At 45.0% G+C, this 18133-nt stretch overlaps 2 protein-coding genes across 2 annotated transcripts in view; one reads left to right on the forward strand and one right to left on the reverse strand.

The window, feature by feature from the left end:
- The window catches only part of WRN (WRN RecQ like helicase), a 45887-nt gene extending 31085 nt beyond the window's left edge, over positions 1-14802 (reverse strand). Inside the window, exons 1-9 of the mRNA XM_086464900.1 lie at positions 14787-14802; positions 12556-12669; positions 10523-10638; positions 9434-9579; positions 6479-6624; positions 4119-4268; positions 2153-2225; positions 1085-1196; positions 99-510 (exon numbers count right to left, since the gene is read on the reverse strand). Of these exons, the coding sequence (XP_086321026.1) occupies positions 99-510; positions 1085-1196; positions 2153-2225; positions 4119-4268; positions 6479-6624; positions 9434-9579; positions 10523-10638; positions 12556-12651 (1251 nt within the window). The 5' untranslated portion in view covers positions 12652-12669; positions 14787-14802. The remainder of the gene's footprint in view (positions 1-98; positions 511-1084; positions 1197-2152; positions 2226-4118; positions 4269-6478; positions 6625-9433; positions 9580-10522; positions 10639-12555; positions 12670-14786) is intronic.
- A 465-nt stretch (positions 14803-15267) lies between these two features.
- On the forward strand, positions 15268-17546 carry PURG (purine rich element binding protein G). The gene is made up of 2 exons (XM_086464311.1): positions 15268-15286; positions 16375-17546. Exon 2 carries the CDS (start codon positions 16388-16390, stop codon positions 17399-17401), a length of 1014 nt encoding a protein of 337 aa, XP_086320437.1. The 5' UTR covers positions 15268-15286; positions 16375-16387; the 3' UTR covers positions 17402-17546.
- The last annotated feature ends 587 nt before the right edge of the window (positions 17547-18133 follow it).

The raw sequence follows: 18133 nt of genomic DNA on the forward strand, positions 1-18133 counted from the left end.
CCTCTCAGGAACAGAACTTTTTAACATCTTGTGGAAATTAAGGATGAGATCACTTCCTCTGCTGAGTGTCCAGGATTAACAAGAGCTTTTCTCTTTACCTCAGGCACAGCTTTGCTGACCAATTCTTTTGCAGCTTGGTGTTCCAAGATCTGAAGTTCTTGTTCAGTAATGTCTAGGGACATGAAGTCATCTCTGTCTGCTTTGTCAGAGCTGGCTGCTGCAGCCCCGTCTTCCACAACAGCGTTACCTCTCTCTGCATCTTCTTCATTAAGTTCTCCCTCCCAGAGGCCAGCTAGTGTAGCATCAGAGCAGATGTTGAAGTCACCTTCAAGTTGTTTAGCACATTCAGGCATTTCCAGTTTCTGTGCTTCAACATTTGCTGACTCTGCTTCAAGATTTGTTGGAGTTGTGCCACGGCTCCTCTCCAGTACAGAAGGGGAACCTGAACCAAACAGTGTGCTTCTTAAGGCATTTACATTCTCTGATATGTCAGCTAGTATTTCTGCAGCCCTAAAAGGTGAAACAATACAGTTAAACCAAAACAATAGAGGCAGTTACTACATACATCTTAGCCACAGGCAGAACCAAGGATTCTAAAGTAGTCTGGTGCTCCTGATACAGTTCCTCCAAAATTCCACATATAAAGGCTCATCGCTCATATGCAATTGGCATTCTGCTTGTGTGAGAAGAAAATTAAATTTCTTTACACTGAAGAAAATCTATAAAGACTCTCCAAAAACAGTTTGTGGTATTGCCCCCACACTTGCATCAAGACTCCAGACTTCTAGTAGGTAGTCATGTGCGAGTCCCAAGTATTTATAAAAGAAAGTCTCACTGTGCATTTCAGCAAGAAGAAACAGATGCAGCAAAGTTCAGTGTCAAACCCACTGCAATTAGATCAGTGAAAACCTATATAAAGACAGTATTTTCCCATCGAGTGTACTGTGCTTTCTTTTCTTGGAAAAGGATGCACAGATAACAGAGACAGCTGTTAACACACGTTTTGTTGCATGGGACCTCAGGGATCAAAACCAAAACACCAATCTTATAGGTAAAGTAGGAGACAGGCTGGCAAAAATCTAACCTCTGCAAATTTACAAATTGTCCAGAAGAGTCAGGGATGTGAGAAGCCAGGTCTGTTATCTCTTCAGCTACTGAAGTCAAGCGCTCCTTCACACCTTCCGACAACACATTATCTGTAAGACGTGCCATCAGAGTTATTTCACAATAATTGAGGTCTAACATCTATATGCAAATAAGTTCCATTCAAGCAACGGCATCGCTACAAGATCTATAGCTGATAAGAAAGCCTTTTCCAGTGCTTAAAAATTAAGTACACTGATCAGGCCAAGTTTCCATATACTTCAGCGCAGCATCTCTTCTGCGTCCCATTGCATATGCTCAGGGAAAAAGAATACAGAACAGGACCATTACAAAGTGATCCTTACCCAGTATACCCTCCAGCTTCCAGAAGGAAGATAACATAGATATGCTGACTAAACAAAACCAAAAAAATTGCACTTCACATTAAGGGTATAGTACTGCCACTTCTGTCTTTGACAGAAGAGTAAAACTCAGCTGGTACAAAAAGCAAACAAACTTCTCCCCCCATCTCTTTTTCAACCATAAGCTACATGCAATACTTAACTCTCCTTATGAAGCACAGAACCGAACAAAAATTAAGATGTTAGAATCATTTTTCTAATCAAGTAAATAATGCTAAGCTGCTCTAAAAAATTTGGGTCCTATTTATATGCCTCAATAGAAGCATCACTTCGTGACATGTATTTTTTGTGGTCTTATTTCTTCTTAAACTCGATTTTTACCCCTGCATCAGCAGAATTGAAATTAACTCACTGAAGTGTTTCCATAAACAAACTGGAATGACAGCAGGAATTCTTACTATCTCTGTGTACAGCAGAAACAAACAACATGCCAGAACTGCATTCCTACATCCCTACAGAAACCAGTTACACAGTATGGTAACCGGGGTCATCTAAGAACCTTTACAGTCTGCTGCCTCCAGAAGCCATCTCTAATGACTAAGCAGCCAGACAATCCCGACACAAAGATACTATGAAAAAACCTGTTGGGAAATTGAATATTCAATTGTACATTGAATAAATTCCCTATGTTTGAATGCATAATTTACCTCCTCTTACACAAAATAACTTCCGGTCATTGTTATTCATGTTTTTCAGCTTTTGGTAAATGATGAAGCCAGCCTGCAAGAGAAAGGAAAAAAATTAGTACTCTGTACTCTGCAGAGAAACAACATCTTAGAGACTAAACAGAAACCCAAGAATTAGTGCAAAGTGAGGCGTGAATACATTGTGAACATCAAATTCTGATTTGTTGGCCACGCCGTACAACGGCCAGCGGTCTGCCTTACTCTATTGTCCATCACAACCAGGTTATGTTTTACAAAATGCTTCACAAAAGGCAAAGTCCTGACTTGGGGTCCACATTGTAGGGGATACTGTTATATAGATAGCATAGTTATCTTACAAAGCTAGCTGCAAATAGAGAGCTCCAAGTACTCTGCTCCCCGTCTCACCATCTGCTCCACCTCATTCAGATTTTACATAGTGCTCCAAGAGAATAGCTATAAACCTACTAAGATAGACTCTGTGTGCTTAATATTTCCCTTGATATGAATAATAAGTTCTAACAGGAAAATGCAGCCTAAAGCCAGGAATGTGCTAATTAGGCTACACATGTTAACCAAAGCATCTTAAAGAGGAAAGAGAAAGAAACAAGCTACTCCCTTGTGTCTTCCTGTGAGGTTCCAAAAGGCAGGCCAGGTGAACAGAGAATAGCAAGAAAAAGGCATTGCCTGGAAAAAGCTGGCTACAGCAGGTACACCAGGCACCGAAAAACAGAGCTCCTTTCCTTACTGGTTTGGGTCTTCACAGGTGCTAAACCCTCTACAGTTCAACATTTAACTAAACTAGAATATGCAGTGCTTCCTGAGTCAGAAAACAGAGACCATCATTCCATCTCCCTTCCTCTATTTAACCTCATCACAGAAATAAAAGCCTAAGGGGATTTTATTTTGCTGCCATAAAGAACAATTTTCTCCCAGGAAGCAGGCAGCACGTAGTAGCATATTGGTAAATCCCTTCACAGAACTGTGGGAAAACTAAATTCTTCTCAAAATGGTGAAAAAGCAGAGACTTCTACAGAGCTACAAAAATTGATACGCAACTAAATTACTCTTCCTGGTAATCCATACAGTGGTTCTGCTGTATTAGCCAGTGGAGAAGGTTGTATTTCTTCAAAGTTGCTTATTAATTTTGTTTCACATATTATATTTAACAGGATTTTGGTTCATAAGCAACTCAAGACTATCAAAAACCCCAGCAGAAAACACATCCATAACTGCTAAGAAGCTGCAGTGACTACCTGCAGACAAGGGAACCAAAAAATAATTACCCACTGTTCATTTCCCTAAGCAATTATTGTACTTAAGTACACACCAGCCATGTTACACCTACATGGGATAATCACACTGCAAGAATTTAGGCTTACTCCATACAGACAGATATGAAATTCCCCTTATCACTCCATCAACTCACTTCCCTGAGATGACAACTTGACCTGAGTTTGAACAGACAAACCCTCCTCAGGCATACTTCTTGGCACATTCAGAGCACAGAACTTCCAGGAGCTCTGCTTTGCTAATAGAGTCCAATAAAAAGGCAAATCTTGCAACACTATGAACGATTAAGAGGTAAGGACCTCATGGGAGGCTCAAGGCTGCTGTGGAACGGGGTTTTTCTTCCATCTACATTCCATTTTCTACATAAAATGCTCACCACAATATCCTCTTCAAGTGATCTCAGCAACAAGACAAGTTACCGAGTCAGGTACAAGCAGTACTGTCTTCAACAGAGAAGACATTACAAAGCTCTGGATTAACACTGAGGTTTAAAAACTTAAGACAGATGGCAACCTACTTGGTGCCATTTCCACCTTTAAGTGTTGCATATCCAGAGAGGACCTCAGAGTCTTCCTACATTACATTCTATAGCAGAAAGGCATTAAAACCAGCAGCTAACAGCACATTAGAGAAGGAATTTACTGATACAGGTGGAATGGTGATCTCTTGTACGTACATAGGCATCTGTGGCTGCGTACAGTTTTTGCTCCTCATTCAGTGGAAACTCTTCCCAGTTACTACAGCGGACAGACTTATCCTTCAGAAGCTGCTTGCCAAAGAGGTGTTTCACCAGACCATTTAGACTCCATATCTCCTTACACTTCAGCTGGGGAAAGAAAAGAGGACTTGTTTAAAGGGGAAAGCAATTGGACCTTGCAGAATGTATTCTTAGAAGTGGCAAAGTGTACTTAATCCCTCATTAGAAGCAAAGAAGTCTGGGTTAGTCAGAACTCTTCTCCAGGCACATTAAAAGGTAGTTCGGCCATTCAAAAGCTGTACTTCCCTGCCCTGAAACTGTATGGCTAGAGAACATATCTACATTGTCAAGCTCGAAAGATGTATTAGGGCCAGATGAGTCCACTCAATGTGAGGTGGTATTGTCACACAATCAAAAATAGGAAATATCTGTATAATGCAGTCTCCAGGTTGATAAAAAAAGTCATAGACTTAAACAGCAACCCTTCTCTCCTCCAGGATTTTTCTATTATTTGCCTTTCTAATTAGAGAAACTCAATATCAAACACCAAGAACTTGTTTAATAAACACAGGAATATTGAAGTCTGCTTGTACATGTTCCATCATTTTTTACAAGTCCAAAACCAAGCGCAGGCAAAAGAGCAGTTACAAATCATGTTAACCACTATTCAGTATGCTGGGAAGCAGTTCATCAAAAGGCTTGAGAAGTCACCCCACCACACTGCTGTTTTCAATTGCTTTTGTAATGGTACTTGTCAATCACAGTTGCTGCTACAGCTACTGTCTTAACACCGAGTTTGGGAAACTTTCCTTCAGACCCCAAGGATCCAGGAATTATGGGCACAGCCTTCTGGTATTCCAACTTGCCAGCACTTGCAAAACATGCAGAACTGTCAAGTCTAACAGCAGCAGTGCAGCATTATCAGCTCATCCCCTTAAATCTGGTATGAAAAAACCTACCAACTGTACATTTTAGGTTCCCCCAGCACTCCCCCTTGCATTGTGCCATTATATATAACCCCATTCTTTGTTCTTTCAAGCTTCACTTTCAAGTTTATTTTTGGTTTGTTTTCTCTTTAGCAGAGGACTTTAAAGCTGCTATCAGAGATCACATGGCTCATCTTCATAACAAATCTGGAGTCAGATGCTGGGACAAAAAAGGGGAGGGGGGTGAACTGAGGAAGCTTCAAGTCTGAAAAAAAAAAACAGCTCCTTCTATTGCTCGAGCAAAACAGTTGCATTTGTACAACTTCCAAGCCACTAGGAACTGAAACTTTAAGGTGGCTTATATGGAGAGCACCACCCCAAATGCTGACAACACATCACATCCCCCTCTCCCTTTCTGTGATTTAATCACACAGGGTGGTACATAGAGCACAGAACAGAGAAAGGTATAAGTAGTATTATTTCTGGGCATAAATCCATCCTCCACCAGAAAACTGTAATTGTTGCCATAATCCTACCAAACAAAAAAAAAATGTACAGAAGCAGAGAGAAGCACATGGAGAGACCAAGTACAGGTAAGGAAAATCCTTACATATATAAAAAGACTGAAAAGCTTTACGGAACACGCTAGAAATAAGAATGGCAGGATGATTTGGAAGGTAACGAGCCTTGTGCTCTCTTCCCTAAGACAACATCATATAATAAGACATCCCTACTCATATGATACCTAACCAAAATCCAACTAAACTGAAATTCAGGGTGTGCCAAATGCAACACTACTTCTAAACAGGTCATCAGGCACTGGAGACTGCACCCATATAACAACAGAGGCAACATCAACTTCAGAGTCGTGGAAGTTAAGATATTTCTACAGCTCCAGATCACATATCAAACAAGTCCTCCTGGAGGAGTTCAAGACAGACCTCGATGCTTCCTTCCAGCACCAAGCAAGCCACGGCAGGAGGACTGCCTCCCTTCAAACAGGCATCAGTCCTTCACTGCCTCCACAGTATTTCTGGCAACTTATTTTAAAGGTTCAGCCATTGCTGGGACAAGTACACAATTGCCAGTAGAACTCTGACTTAACACAATCTGGCAACTTCCATCACTAAGAATAAAGAAAACGCATCTGCAGCTGAATTAAAAAGCCATACATTGCAAAAGCAAAAGGTGAACAGACCTGAGAGGGGACAAACATTCATTAAGAACTGACTCACTGAAAGACAGTACTTAGTTCTGCAGACTCCAAGTTCTTTTTAAGCATTACAATACATCTCTGCCTTATTCTACAGAATGTGTTTGCTATTAGCATTGAGCTAAGACGACAAGGAAGCCTGTTTTTGTACAGCACAATAACAAGATTCCCTCCCACAACAAAAAAGTTTTAAGTTTTACTTTCTCGTTAGCAATGTCAGCCAGCTCCACAAAGCTCTTCAGTTTGATTTCAAAGTCACTCAGCTTCCATTGATCTCCCTCAATTCCTACGCCAACCTTTTTAATTGTTTCATCTTCGAGCAGTCTTTTGAGTCCCTTGGGAAAACCTAAAATAGATTAAGCCCAAACATGAGAAACTAAATACTGGAAGATGCCAGAAAGACTAATGGAAATGACAAAAACCTAGCACAAAGGCCATCTGCAAAAACCTGTGCTTTTAGAGGAAAAGCCCCCAAAGTTGCTCTGTTTATGTCAGTATTTGTACTCCAGAATGACTGGAAACACCAACTTGTTGTAAAGCATCAGCCTCAGACAAGCAGGAATGAAATACTTGAAATACACAAATTCATTCTGCATCTGAAAACAAATCAAGTAAAAATAATTAAACCACCGTATTACGTTTGTCTTACTCATCATTAAATCACATAAAAAGGCAACCTCTAATTGGAAAAAAAAATTTAATTCTCAGAAACAGATGCTGATGAAACCAAATGCAATATTTTAGTATTTCCCACATTATTCCTTTCCAGGTTTTGCTATTTCACATTCCCAGGAAACAGTTTAAACCCTAAGCATGGGGAATAATCAGGAAAACATACTCAGTGCTAATGCTGGGCGGTCCAACGAAAGCATTTGGAAACAGAATTCACCAACTAGATAACCAGATGCTTTGCCAAGCCCAGACCAGTCAGTCTCATAAGAAAAAAATATGCAAGGATGTACACAGATGCTAAGGATTATATGTTGATTTACCCCAAACTGCTGGCACAGCAATCCTGGATCAAAGGGTATTTTCAAGTTTACAGGACTGAATAAAAGCATGCAGCGCTCACATCTGGTTTTCTACAGGAGGGAAGAGCCACAGACACTTCATACTCAAGCGAAAGCAGCCTTTTTCTCCCCTCTGTTTTTGTTTCCATTTAAAATTCAGAGCATCTTATTTAAATACATGCCTTTAGGAACCCACAGCTGGATACCCTGAATTAGTCTCAAGTGTAATTCTAGTACCTACAAACACGCAGTATTGCACAAACACATACTACTTAATATCTGGCTTGGGTTTGATTTCAAATTTCACCTTTTCACTACTGTAATAAGTATTTATATACTTCAATAATCACTGTGCATCACCAAATTTATTTTTACACAGCTACCACCACATTTTCGTGGCTACCACTGACACATTATACGGATACTTTTGCAGCTATAGCCACCATCAGCTGTGCTGTGGGCTGTGAAGTTGCAGGTCCAATTCAAAGCATTACAAAATTACTGTTGAAAAACCACAAAACTGTAGCAGCCTGGTTCTCTAAGATGCAGACAAAGTATAACGTTGCCAAAGCACCTCAGCCATAACACAATATGGAAAACCCTCTGTAGAGGAGATCAATACAGTTCAGCTGAATAAAAGCCTGCAACATATGGAGCGGATGGAATAAACAAGGGATTTTCACCTAAGAATATCATCATAAAAACCTTCAAGGACAGGAACTTCTCAGTATAGGGCTTGTGCTCCATTCCTACCACCTCATTTCTAGAAAAGTGACTGTATGAACTAAAAAGGTCTAAATTCAAGACCATACAGAGGCTACAATTGGACAAGGAGGCCACGTTTTCTTAGAAGTCTGTAAAGAAAAAAACATAAACTGAAAATTACCAAGAATCTTCCTGATAAATATATGTAATTTTTGTCCTTTAGACACAGTCCAAGAACTTTTCACTCTTCCTCCTGCAGAAGGAAGCATTATTTTCTTTGCAACAGAAAATAAGTCTTACCCAACCAGCTAATTCTGCCAAGATCTACATTTCTGTAGATCAAAAGTATTCTGCATAATAAGCAGAAACTGGCTGTGGTTCCTGCAAAAAGGTTGACATCTCACTCGGTTCAGAGTGCATCTCCCGTTGGCAAGAATGGAAATTTTAGAAAATGATTCAGAAGGAAATACCAGCTTCTGCTGTAACACACAGTAGTCCACAAGCGACCGTATTCAGCATCAACACACAAACATCTTCACTTCTAGAATAAAAAGCATTTCAGCTCTTTATGACTCTTCATCCTGTAGCTTCCCTTCCTCAAACCTTTTTCTTTTGTGCACTTGTACCTTTCTGCCTCCTGGATTGAATAGCCTCCAGCAATTAAATTTTCCACCCCATTTGCTATAAATGACAAAGGATTGAACACCAACATTAAAATTATCGCTATTATACCTCAGCATGCACACCCCAGGGAAATCAGAGACATCTCACAGGCATAGTTTCAATCTAACATTCAAACCAAAGGTTACAAAATTACAGCCTCCTTCCCTCATTCCTATTTTCCCTATTTGGAAGCTTTTCTTCGCATCGATAATGAATTCAGACTATTGAGCACACCCCCTTCTCTCCCCACAGCTGCATCACATCAGGCATCCAGTACTCTTTCTGAAAACCAATGTCACAAAATGCAGGTATTAGGAACAAACAGCACGACGGCCATCATTTTTGAGGGTTTTTGTTATCGAAGCCATATTAAAATGAAACACAGCCTGCTAAATTTAGGTTCGTTGTTTATGTATATCTGTTACTGAACAGAAAGCTCATTATATGAGCAGGGAATTAAGTTTTTAAAAACTGAATTAAAATATTCTTTCTAAAGAGAAAAATAATCCTCAAGTAAGATTCTTTTGCCCTGTCCAGAACCTAAAATGCTGTATGCCAGCACATAGGGCAAGACTTGGGCGAAGATCCCCTTGATATACATAGGCAATATTCACAGAATAAATCCCTTTATTATAGGCAGAAAAGGGGAAAAGGATTGATTTTTACTAACCAACATAGTGTGAAATATCAGCTTTCGCTCAAGGCTTAAGTTCAAGCTTAATCACAAGAAACAGAGGGCAATTCATGCCCTAACTACTAAGAGATGAAGTACAGTACCTGACATTGAAGAGATGTGAAACAAGTAACATTTCTCCTCAGTTACACATATCTGGATTACGGCTATTTTCGCCATTTTTCCTTTAGTATATGATGGTGGCCATTCAATATCAAATCCAACAGCAGCCCCATCTGATAAACTCTGCCTGAAAAGAAATGGATGTTCTTCACATGTAACTGTTCTTCTACGAGTATTTAAAATACCAGGCTTAAGTCATCTTAATATAAAGATGACTGAGAGGATCACAGACAGTACAACTTTCCTTTCTCATGTAAAGGACAGAAACCATTTTAAAATCAAGACCATCAGGAAGTGAAATTCTGCTAGTCCCTAAAGCTACAAGAAACCCTTCAAACCTTGGCCCATCTTACTGCATGCAAACAGTAGAACAGCAAGCCTAAGGAAATAGCCAGATACAGAAGGTGATGGAATAGTTTATATCCCCTTGAAAGCTTGCTCTTTATCTATCCCACTGCACTGGAAGTTTTGTACAGAACTGTTTTCCCCAGTAATATGAGCTGTGCTATGCAAAAAAAGGGGAGAAATAGTAATCTATCTGCATCGTGAATTTACTACCTTTCTTTCAAATATACAGTCCCCAGTTATGAATTAACACGCATGCTTGACTTCCTACAGCTCATACTTCCCCATGGAGTCACTGAAGTTCATGGAATTATCTGTACTACAACAGGCAAAGAACCTGCTTTAGAGCCTTTACTATTTCTGCTTAAAAGGACTGCAAGGTTCAGCGATGGCATAAAAAGACCAAATGGGAAACTATTACTGCATCACACAATGGAGAGGTATTTTGAAGCCACCACACACTGCAGACAAACCACAGATCTCGCTCACAGGGATGATTCACCATCATGAGAAAGAGGTGCAAGTTTGCGCTTGCAGCCAGTAAGATACATTTGCCACGCATAACAAGACAGCCAATATGACCAGATCTTTTCTCTGGCTGAACTGTTGACGTCTGGACACACCAAATGCACAATCAGCCAGGAAAAGGAGACAGAGAGAAGAGCCAAGTCCTCTTCAGAAAAGAAAAAGCACTCAAAAAGAAAAAACAGTATAAGAGCTATTACCTGATATCTTCCGAGATAAAGGAACAGTCACTGGCTTCGTAGCTGTAAACAACAGAGCCACAGAACTCTAGGAACGGCAGCCCGTCTTCCAAAACGCTTCTCTGAACAGCAGACTTCTGTTGAACAACATTTGGAAGAGGCTCGGTTACTGGCTGCACCTAACCTTGCCTCAGAGATGCGCCAGCACTACAGACGCTGCGAACAACTCCAACGCTGAATCCCAGAGCAAGGCTGGCACAGGTGGTTGCTGAAACCTTGCAGAACTGTGCTCCACACGCAGGGCCAGTATCGCCGTCAACTGACAACAGGGTGACACCGCCCCTTCAGAAAAACATTTGGGTTCATGCCCTGATTTCTTCACTTAACTCCAAGCACTTGGACTGAAATTGTGCAGGCTGAGTTTTCACCTCAATTTAGTTGGATTCTTCTCACCAAAGACATCCAGTAGCTTCCCAAGAACAAGGTTAGGGAAAACAGCCATTTTTTACAGTGTCAAAAGCCCTCAACACTACTTCAAATGCTGTAGCACTTGCACACCTCAAATTTGAGGAAAAAAAAGGACAATAATTTGTTAAGTCATGTTTCAAGTCATTCAGATCTGGTCAGGCTAAAATCCGCCAAGACATCTGTTTCAGTACAGCTGTATGCAATAGCTCCATTTCCCCATTTTCTTGGTCCCATATTTCAGCCAGCCCACTTCACTCAACCCTGCCAGATATAACATGTGGGGAATTTCACACAGTGTAAGTAAACTCCATGGATTTAAATGTACATGCAGTATTTAAAAGGACCTATACCTTCCATCAGCTGATGAATACTGGTTTACAAATCGAAGGTTTAAGCACACAAGGTAAGGTGCAATGTAACAGTCCAGTTGGCATTTTTCCCCCCCCTTTCAGAAGCATATTGACTAAAAGTTATTGATTGACAAACTTACTTGAACTGCAAAACTTCTAACATTCACCTGCCTGAAAAACCTTCAGGTTGGTTAAAAACACACAAGCAAGCTACAATGCCAGTAACAGCAAATATGGTTAAGTATCACACAGTAACACTTGAATAAAACAATCTTGTCAATCAAAGGAGGCCACAAAACAGGTTTTAATACAGTATTGGAAAAAATGAGTTGCCTGGAAGGGGGAGATTCTGAAACTAAGATACTGCTGATTTTATGCTTGCACAACAAAATGTTTCTTCCAGTTAATGAAGGGTGAAAGTTTAATCAAAATCCTTCCTGAAAGAGCTTGTTGAGGCAGGGTGCCACAGTACACAGGTTGAACCACAGCAAATTAAAGTCATGTTGGTTTTAACTGACATTTTTTAATATCCATGCTACTAATTTTTTACTCCCACTTTATAGAAGGGAAACTGCTGAACTGAGTCTTCTGCTTTTCTCTCATTAATTAGTTTTCTAATTGTTAAAGCAGTTTCAAATGTCATGGGGGGGGCGGGCTTCTCTAGTGGGAAATTTTATACTGAAACTGCTCATATATGCAGAAAAAAACATCCAAGGACACATTAACATTCTTAGAACATCAGAAATTTTGACATAATCTTGATGATCAATTAATTCTTCTGATACCTCTGCACTGCTTCCGAAATACTGAACACGTGCAAGCAAAGAAAGCTGGAGGGCCTTACCAGAACAAACTCCCCTGTCAGGCTACAATTTCAGCTCTCAAATTACATAGATAAAAAACAGCAGTCCTTGCTGGTATACAGCCCACAATACTAGGTGAGCAATGCATTAAAAGCTCCCTTATATTCAAGATTGTCAGGAAGAAATTTCTACATAGATAACAGCAACAGTCTTTGGTTGATATATGATATTTTAACTGAAAAAAGAGACTTTAACAAGCTAATTCAATCAGTAATAACACAAGAGTACCTAAATTTAATGACAGTTCATAGGACAGAACTGCTGTAAACATTCACAAATATCAGAGGCACAGGTTTAACTAAAAGCATGTCATTCAATGTCATTTTATTATGCAGCCTGCAACCAACTAGATTTCCCCCACGTGATGACATACCTTTTTATCACCCAAAACTCCCTCTTCGTTTTGTGTAAGCATCCACTGCGGATATTTGTTCTGCAGACTAGTAGTCAGCAAATCGACGTTATTCATTTTTCCACATTTCTGTTACTTTTACATCAAAAAAAAAAAAGAACATAAGATGGAACAGTCAATAGTCCGTATAGACACAAGCTGTTACTATCCACAAGCTGTTACTATCCACAGGCCAGAACAAGGTTACAGAAGATCGCTACCTTGAACTTAAAAATGCTCTTTGCACAAGAATGGACATTTCTAGAGTTGCCCACATCAAACAGCAGCATTATATTCTTGTTCACATGTATGTAGCAAGAAAAAAACAACAGGAAAAACTGTTAAAGTCCTTCTGGGAAACAAAGTTTAGTCTAGTTTTACAGATATCAGTGACTCAAAACAGAAGAGTACACCTACTGCCATTTCTGGTCAACACAGTCCTCGTTAATTAGACAAATTACTCTGGTGTTTGAGATAACAGCACAGGAACTAGCCACCCAGTTTAAACTAGGCCAGCTGCATTTGCTGACAAAGGAAGTCAGAAAAATTCATATTCCAACCAAGAACTACCAGACTCACAGAAACATTGCCCCAAAGCCTGCATTCCCTGCACAGGACCTCAGGGCCATGAGCCCACAACAAAGATAAGAAAAAACACACAGAATTTCTAGGGCAAACTACAACTAAACAAGGCACACGCTGTCAAGCTTTCTGGTGGAGGCTGGATGACAGCTGAGGTTACTTGTGAATTTGCCAGTCTGGGATTCAAAGTGAGCTCACCAAGCAGAGGCAGCCTTTTCCCAGGGCATGAGGAAATAGGGTGTATCCCCTGGAAGAGGAAGGCACTCCACACAGAAGTTAAGAGACTTAAGTTAGGAAGACATACTGTCCAAAACAGCAGGTGGTTTTGAGCCCTGACAACCAGGGTTTTCTATCAGGGAAACTGAGCAGGATTTCCTGTTTGTGAGCAACTGATGAGTGGATCAGAGCTATTCCAGCTTCTTTCTGCATTGCTTCTATCGTGGTTTAGAAATCCTCCTGGAGATGGAGCAAAACAGTTCACAAAGAAGGAATTTCTCATCCTCCTTCTTTCCACTAGTCCCCAGGTGCTCAATACACTTCAACAACAAAATCAGGCCACTACTGTCTTAGTAAGAACATACTTTCCAGCTGCACTTCCTCACTGACAAGAAAGTACAAATCTCTGGCAAATCATGCTGTTTCAGGTCTTCAGCACTCAAAAATGCCTTTTTATTTTTTAATTGATTATCTAGGCCAGGCAGAATTTTTCCCTGGGTTACCTGTCCACTTCCACAGTAGCATGAACAACTACCACCTCAAAGACAACATCAAAAGCATTTTAATACTAAAACAGTCATAAAACAGCCACTAGCAAGATGTCTTCATTAGAGCCACTCTGTTCCTGGGAGCTGCAATTGGTGGAAACAAGAGAACGCAGCACAGACACCAAAAACAAACAAAGAAAGGACACTCCGTGGCACCCACATCACCAGCTGCTACTCCCACAGCTCCAGCAACACATTTTTCCAAAAAACAGCTAGAAGTTCGAGTGTGCTTGGCAACTACACCACACGAGCAAGCACTGCTCATGGCGGCATCACCCACTTTTCCGGCGTTAAACCAAGAACCTGAACTTGGGAGCACTAAGCAAGGCACGGGCAGCTGCCCAACTCAACGGCGATGAGACCTGCTCCAAGCTGGCAGCTGTCCCCTCGGGACAACCGGCAGCAGACGCGGAGCCGCAGCAGAGCCAGGGGCCAAAACGCTTTATTTCTCCACGGGAAAACGGCAGCTTCACCGCCCCTCACCCCCGGACGGGCTCCCCAAGCCCGCCCGCACTGCAGGAACCCCCTCAGGGGTACAGCTTCGCCCCCGGGGGGGCGGTGTGAGCACCCCGCCTTTACCGCCGCCTCCCAGTACCGCAGGGCAGGAAGGCCCCGGCGGACGCACTTCCCGACCGCCAGCCGCCAGGGCCGGCGTCCCAAGTGCCCGGCGGTGCCCGCAGCAGTCCAGGACGGGCAGGAGGGCTCTGCCCACCGAGCGACGGGCTCGAAGGCGGCCCGTTCCAACTCCCGCCGTCGCACCGGCCTCCTCCCGTGCCCCACAGCGCGCCAGGTTCCGACGTCGCCGCCGGAAAGGCCTCACCCTCCCACCGACTCCCGTTTCGCTGTGGGCCCAGCGCCGCCGCTCACCGAGGGCCAAGCTCCGCGGAAGAGGCGGCTCCCGCATTTAACATCACGCCGCGTCGCGCTCTTAATACGTCACCGAGACAGCCGGCTCCCCCCCACCCGCCCCCCCGCGGGCCGGCCGTCTCCCCGAGCAGCGGCGGCAGAAGGTTACCCGAGGTGACGCGCATGCGCGGTGGTGCGGCGGGCCCGGCTGTCGCGGGGGATTGTGGGTAGTGTAGTCCCGGGGCCGGACGGGCCGCGCACCCTCCGGCGAGCCGACGGCGCCCACCGCGCTGCCGCTGCCGCCGCCACCGCCGCCGCCGCCGCCGTCCTCGGCCGGGCGGGGCCGGGTCGGGCCGGCGGGGCGGGGCGGGGCGGGGCGGGGCGGAGCGGGCGGCGGGGGTGCGCCAGCCCGTGGCTCTGCGCGGCGGGGGGGCGGTGGGGCCGCCGGCTGCGGGCGGTGGCGGCGGCGGCGGTGGTGGCGGCGGTGGCTGAAGGGCAACGGCGGCGATGGGCGCTGTGGGGTGAGTGACCGGGCGAGGGGCAGTGCTTTGGGGAGTGGTGGGGCCGGAGGGGTGGGAGTAGGGGCAGCGATGGGGCAGGAGATGCGGTGCTGGGGGGCACTGGGGGGCAGGGGGATAGTATTGGAGCACTGGGGGGCAGGGGGGCAGTGCTGGGGGGCACTGGCTGGCAGGGGGACAGTGCTAGTGGCACTGGCGGGGGAACGAGGTGAAGCTCCGGCGGTACTGGGGCAGGAGATGCAGTGATGCGGGCACTAGGGAGGAGTGTTGGGGTAGTGGTGGGGCAGGAGGGCAGTAGTGGTGGGGCAGGAGGGCAGTACTAGTGGCACTGGGGGGCAGTGGGAGGGCAGCGTGGCAGTACTGGGGGGGGAAGGAGGTGACGCTCCGGGGGGCACTGGGGCAGGAGGTGCACTGATGGGGGGCACTGGGAGGGCAGTATTTGGGCTCTGGGGGTACCAGGGGGGCAGTACTGGGGCACTGGGGGGGCAGGGGCTCAGTGCTGGGGGGGATCCCAGTGCCCCCCCCCCAGTGCCCTGGGGAGGGAGGGCAGAGGCAGATGATGGAGGGGAAACACAGCAGTTTGGGGGAGAACCCTGCAATGGGGAGTGGGAGCCCTGAGGGGGGGGGGGCTGCCCCCTCCAATGGGGACACCCCAAACCACCTCCTCAGGGCTCCCGCTCCTCACTGCAGGGGAGCAGATACTGGGGCAGCTGGAGGGGTCTGTAGTGCCAGAGGAACAGGGCTGGGGGGCTGGGGGGTAGGCTGCCATGCTTGGGCCGGGGGGGGAGGTCTGCAGGGCAGGGAGGGCTGCAGGGGCAGGGGAGACAGACGGCGAGGGCACCGAGGCCGGCGTGCGGCTGAAAGGAAGGCTCCCTTGTCTGGGAGGACGTCGGCCGGCTGGCGGGAGCTGGAGCAGGGGAGGGGAAGAGCACCCGGGATCCTTTTGCTGCGATGCTGCGTGCCGTGGCAGCGGAGAGGGATGCAGGCATCTTTGTAGGGAGAGCAGCGCTGAACAGAGACGCCGCCGAGAAGCCGAGCAGGCCCTTGATGCTGATGTTGTCGTCTGTGTCTCTGTTATGTATTATTTCCAGCTGATTGGTAAAGATGGAAAGAGGGAGAGGAGGAGGAGGAGGAGGAAGGAACCTGGGAGGCTCTGGCCTGCACAGGAGCATTTATTCCCAGTCCCAGCAGCAGTACCATTACCCAGCCTCCTCCCAGGGGGGCTGCATGGAGATCCAGGAGCTGGCCTCCAAGAGGGTGGACATCCAGAAAAAGCGATTTTATCTGGATGTGAAACAGAGCTCCCGAGGTCGCTTCCTGAAGATCGCCGAGGTCTGGATAGGAAGAGGCAGGCAGGACAATATCAGGAAAAGCAAGCTAACCCTCTCCTTGTCCGTGGCTGCCGAGCTGAAGGACTGCCTGGGGGACTTCATCGAGCATTATGCCCACCTGGGCCTGAAAGGCGGCCACGGTCACCGGCACGAGCACAGCAATGGCAAAGAGCAGCATCCCCGGAGGCGACAGCAGCACCCGCCACCTTCGCCTCCGGTGTCTGTCGGCTCCGAAGAGCACCCTCACAGTGTCCTCAAAACAGAGTACATCGAGAGGGACAACAGAAAGTATTACCTGGACCTGAAGGAGAATCAGCGAGGGCGCTTCTTGCGGATTAGACAAACCATGAGTAGGGGACCTGGCATGATGGGTTATTTTGGCCACAGCTTGGGACAGGAGCAGACGATCGTCCTTCCAGCGCAAGGAATGATTGAGTTCAGGGATGCTTTGGTCCAGCTGATTGAAGAATATGGCGAGGGGGACATAGAGGATCGCCGGGGGGGAGGCGATGAGCCCCCGGAGCTCCCTGAGGGCACCTCCTTCCGAGTGGACAACAAGCGCTTCTACTTCGACGTGGGATCCAACAGGTATGGCATTTTCCTGAAGGTAAGTGAGGTGAGGCCGCCCTACCGTAACACCATCACGGTTCCATACAAAGCATGGACACGGTTTGGGGAAAATTTTGTCAAGTACGAAGAAGAGATGAGGAGAATTTACAACAGCCATAAAGAAAAAAGAATGGATGCCAGAGGGGACAGTGGTGAAGAGCAAGAGGGTCTGGAATAGAGTGCATTGGACTGGCCGTTTGGCAAAATAAACAAACAAAAGAAGCAGAAATTGGTGAGAGGGACTGACATATCGTAGTTCCAAGTTGCCCCATTTTTTTGTAAAGTCCTTTTCTGGTAGTTCTTGGTAACTCCAGTAGGTAATGTTATAGGAGTCTGGTTATCACATTAAATTACATCCAAAACATCTCCGTATGTCTTATGAAAGTACCAACCTCCCGAGTCCGTATGAGTCAGCTGCTTCGAGTGTTGAAGACTATGAAAGTACATGTATCAGCATAAAAAAAATCCGGCACTCTGACCTTTAAATAGTCTAGATAAGGCTTGTGTTGCACTTCAGCGTGATACAACAAAAACCAACCCCAAACCTTATGCCGAAATGTATCGGTTTCTGCTTATGATGGGTTTTCTGGGACTGAACTCTGCCTGTACTCAGTCAAAAGGCTGAGCAGCGTAGCCGTAGGGCATTTATAACAAAAATCAGCTTCATGTGAATTGCTAGTATGTGTATGAGGAGTGGTAGAGGTTTTAAAATTGGCATCTGCTGGTTATTGACTTTGAAATGTTATTCTGTGTGGGTAAAACCTTGATAACTGGTCAGACCTTTATAACGTGCTGGTGAAGAGTGGAAGATTCATTGTTCATTTCATAGTTTTGTGCTGACAGAATAACCTGAGTATCCCAGGATAGTGAAGCTCTGCTTGAGTGCTTCTGAATTAATGGCAATGAATAA

Source organism: Leptosomus discolor, chromosome 4, assembly GCF_034619465.1.
Source record: "Leptosomus discolor isolate bLepDis1 chromosome 4, bLepDis1.hap2, whole genome shotgun sequence".
NCBI classification, from domain to species: Eukaryota; Metazoa; Chordata; class Aves; order Leptosomiformes; family Leptosomidae; genus Leptosomus; species Leptosomus discolor.

Excerpts from the sequence above, each read along its gene's own strand:
- PURG (XM_086464311.1), top strand. The coding sequence starts at position 16,388 with ATGGAAAGAGGGAGAGGAGGAGGAGGAGGAGGAAGGAACCTGGGAGGC.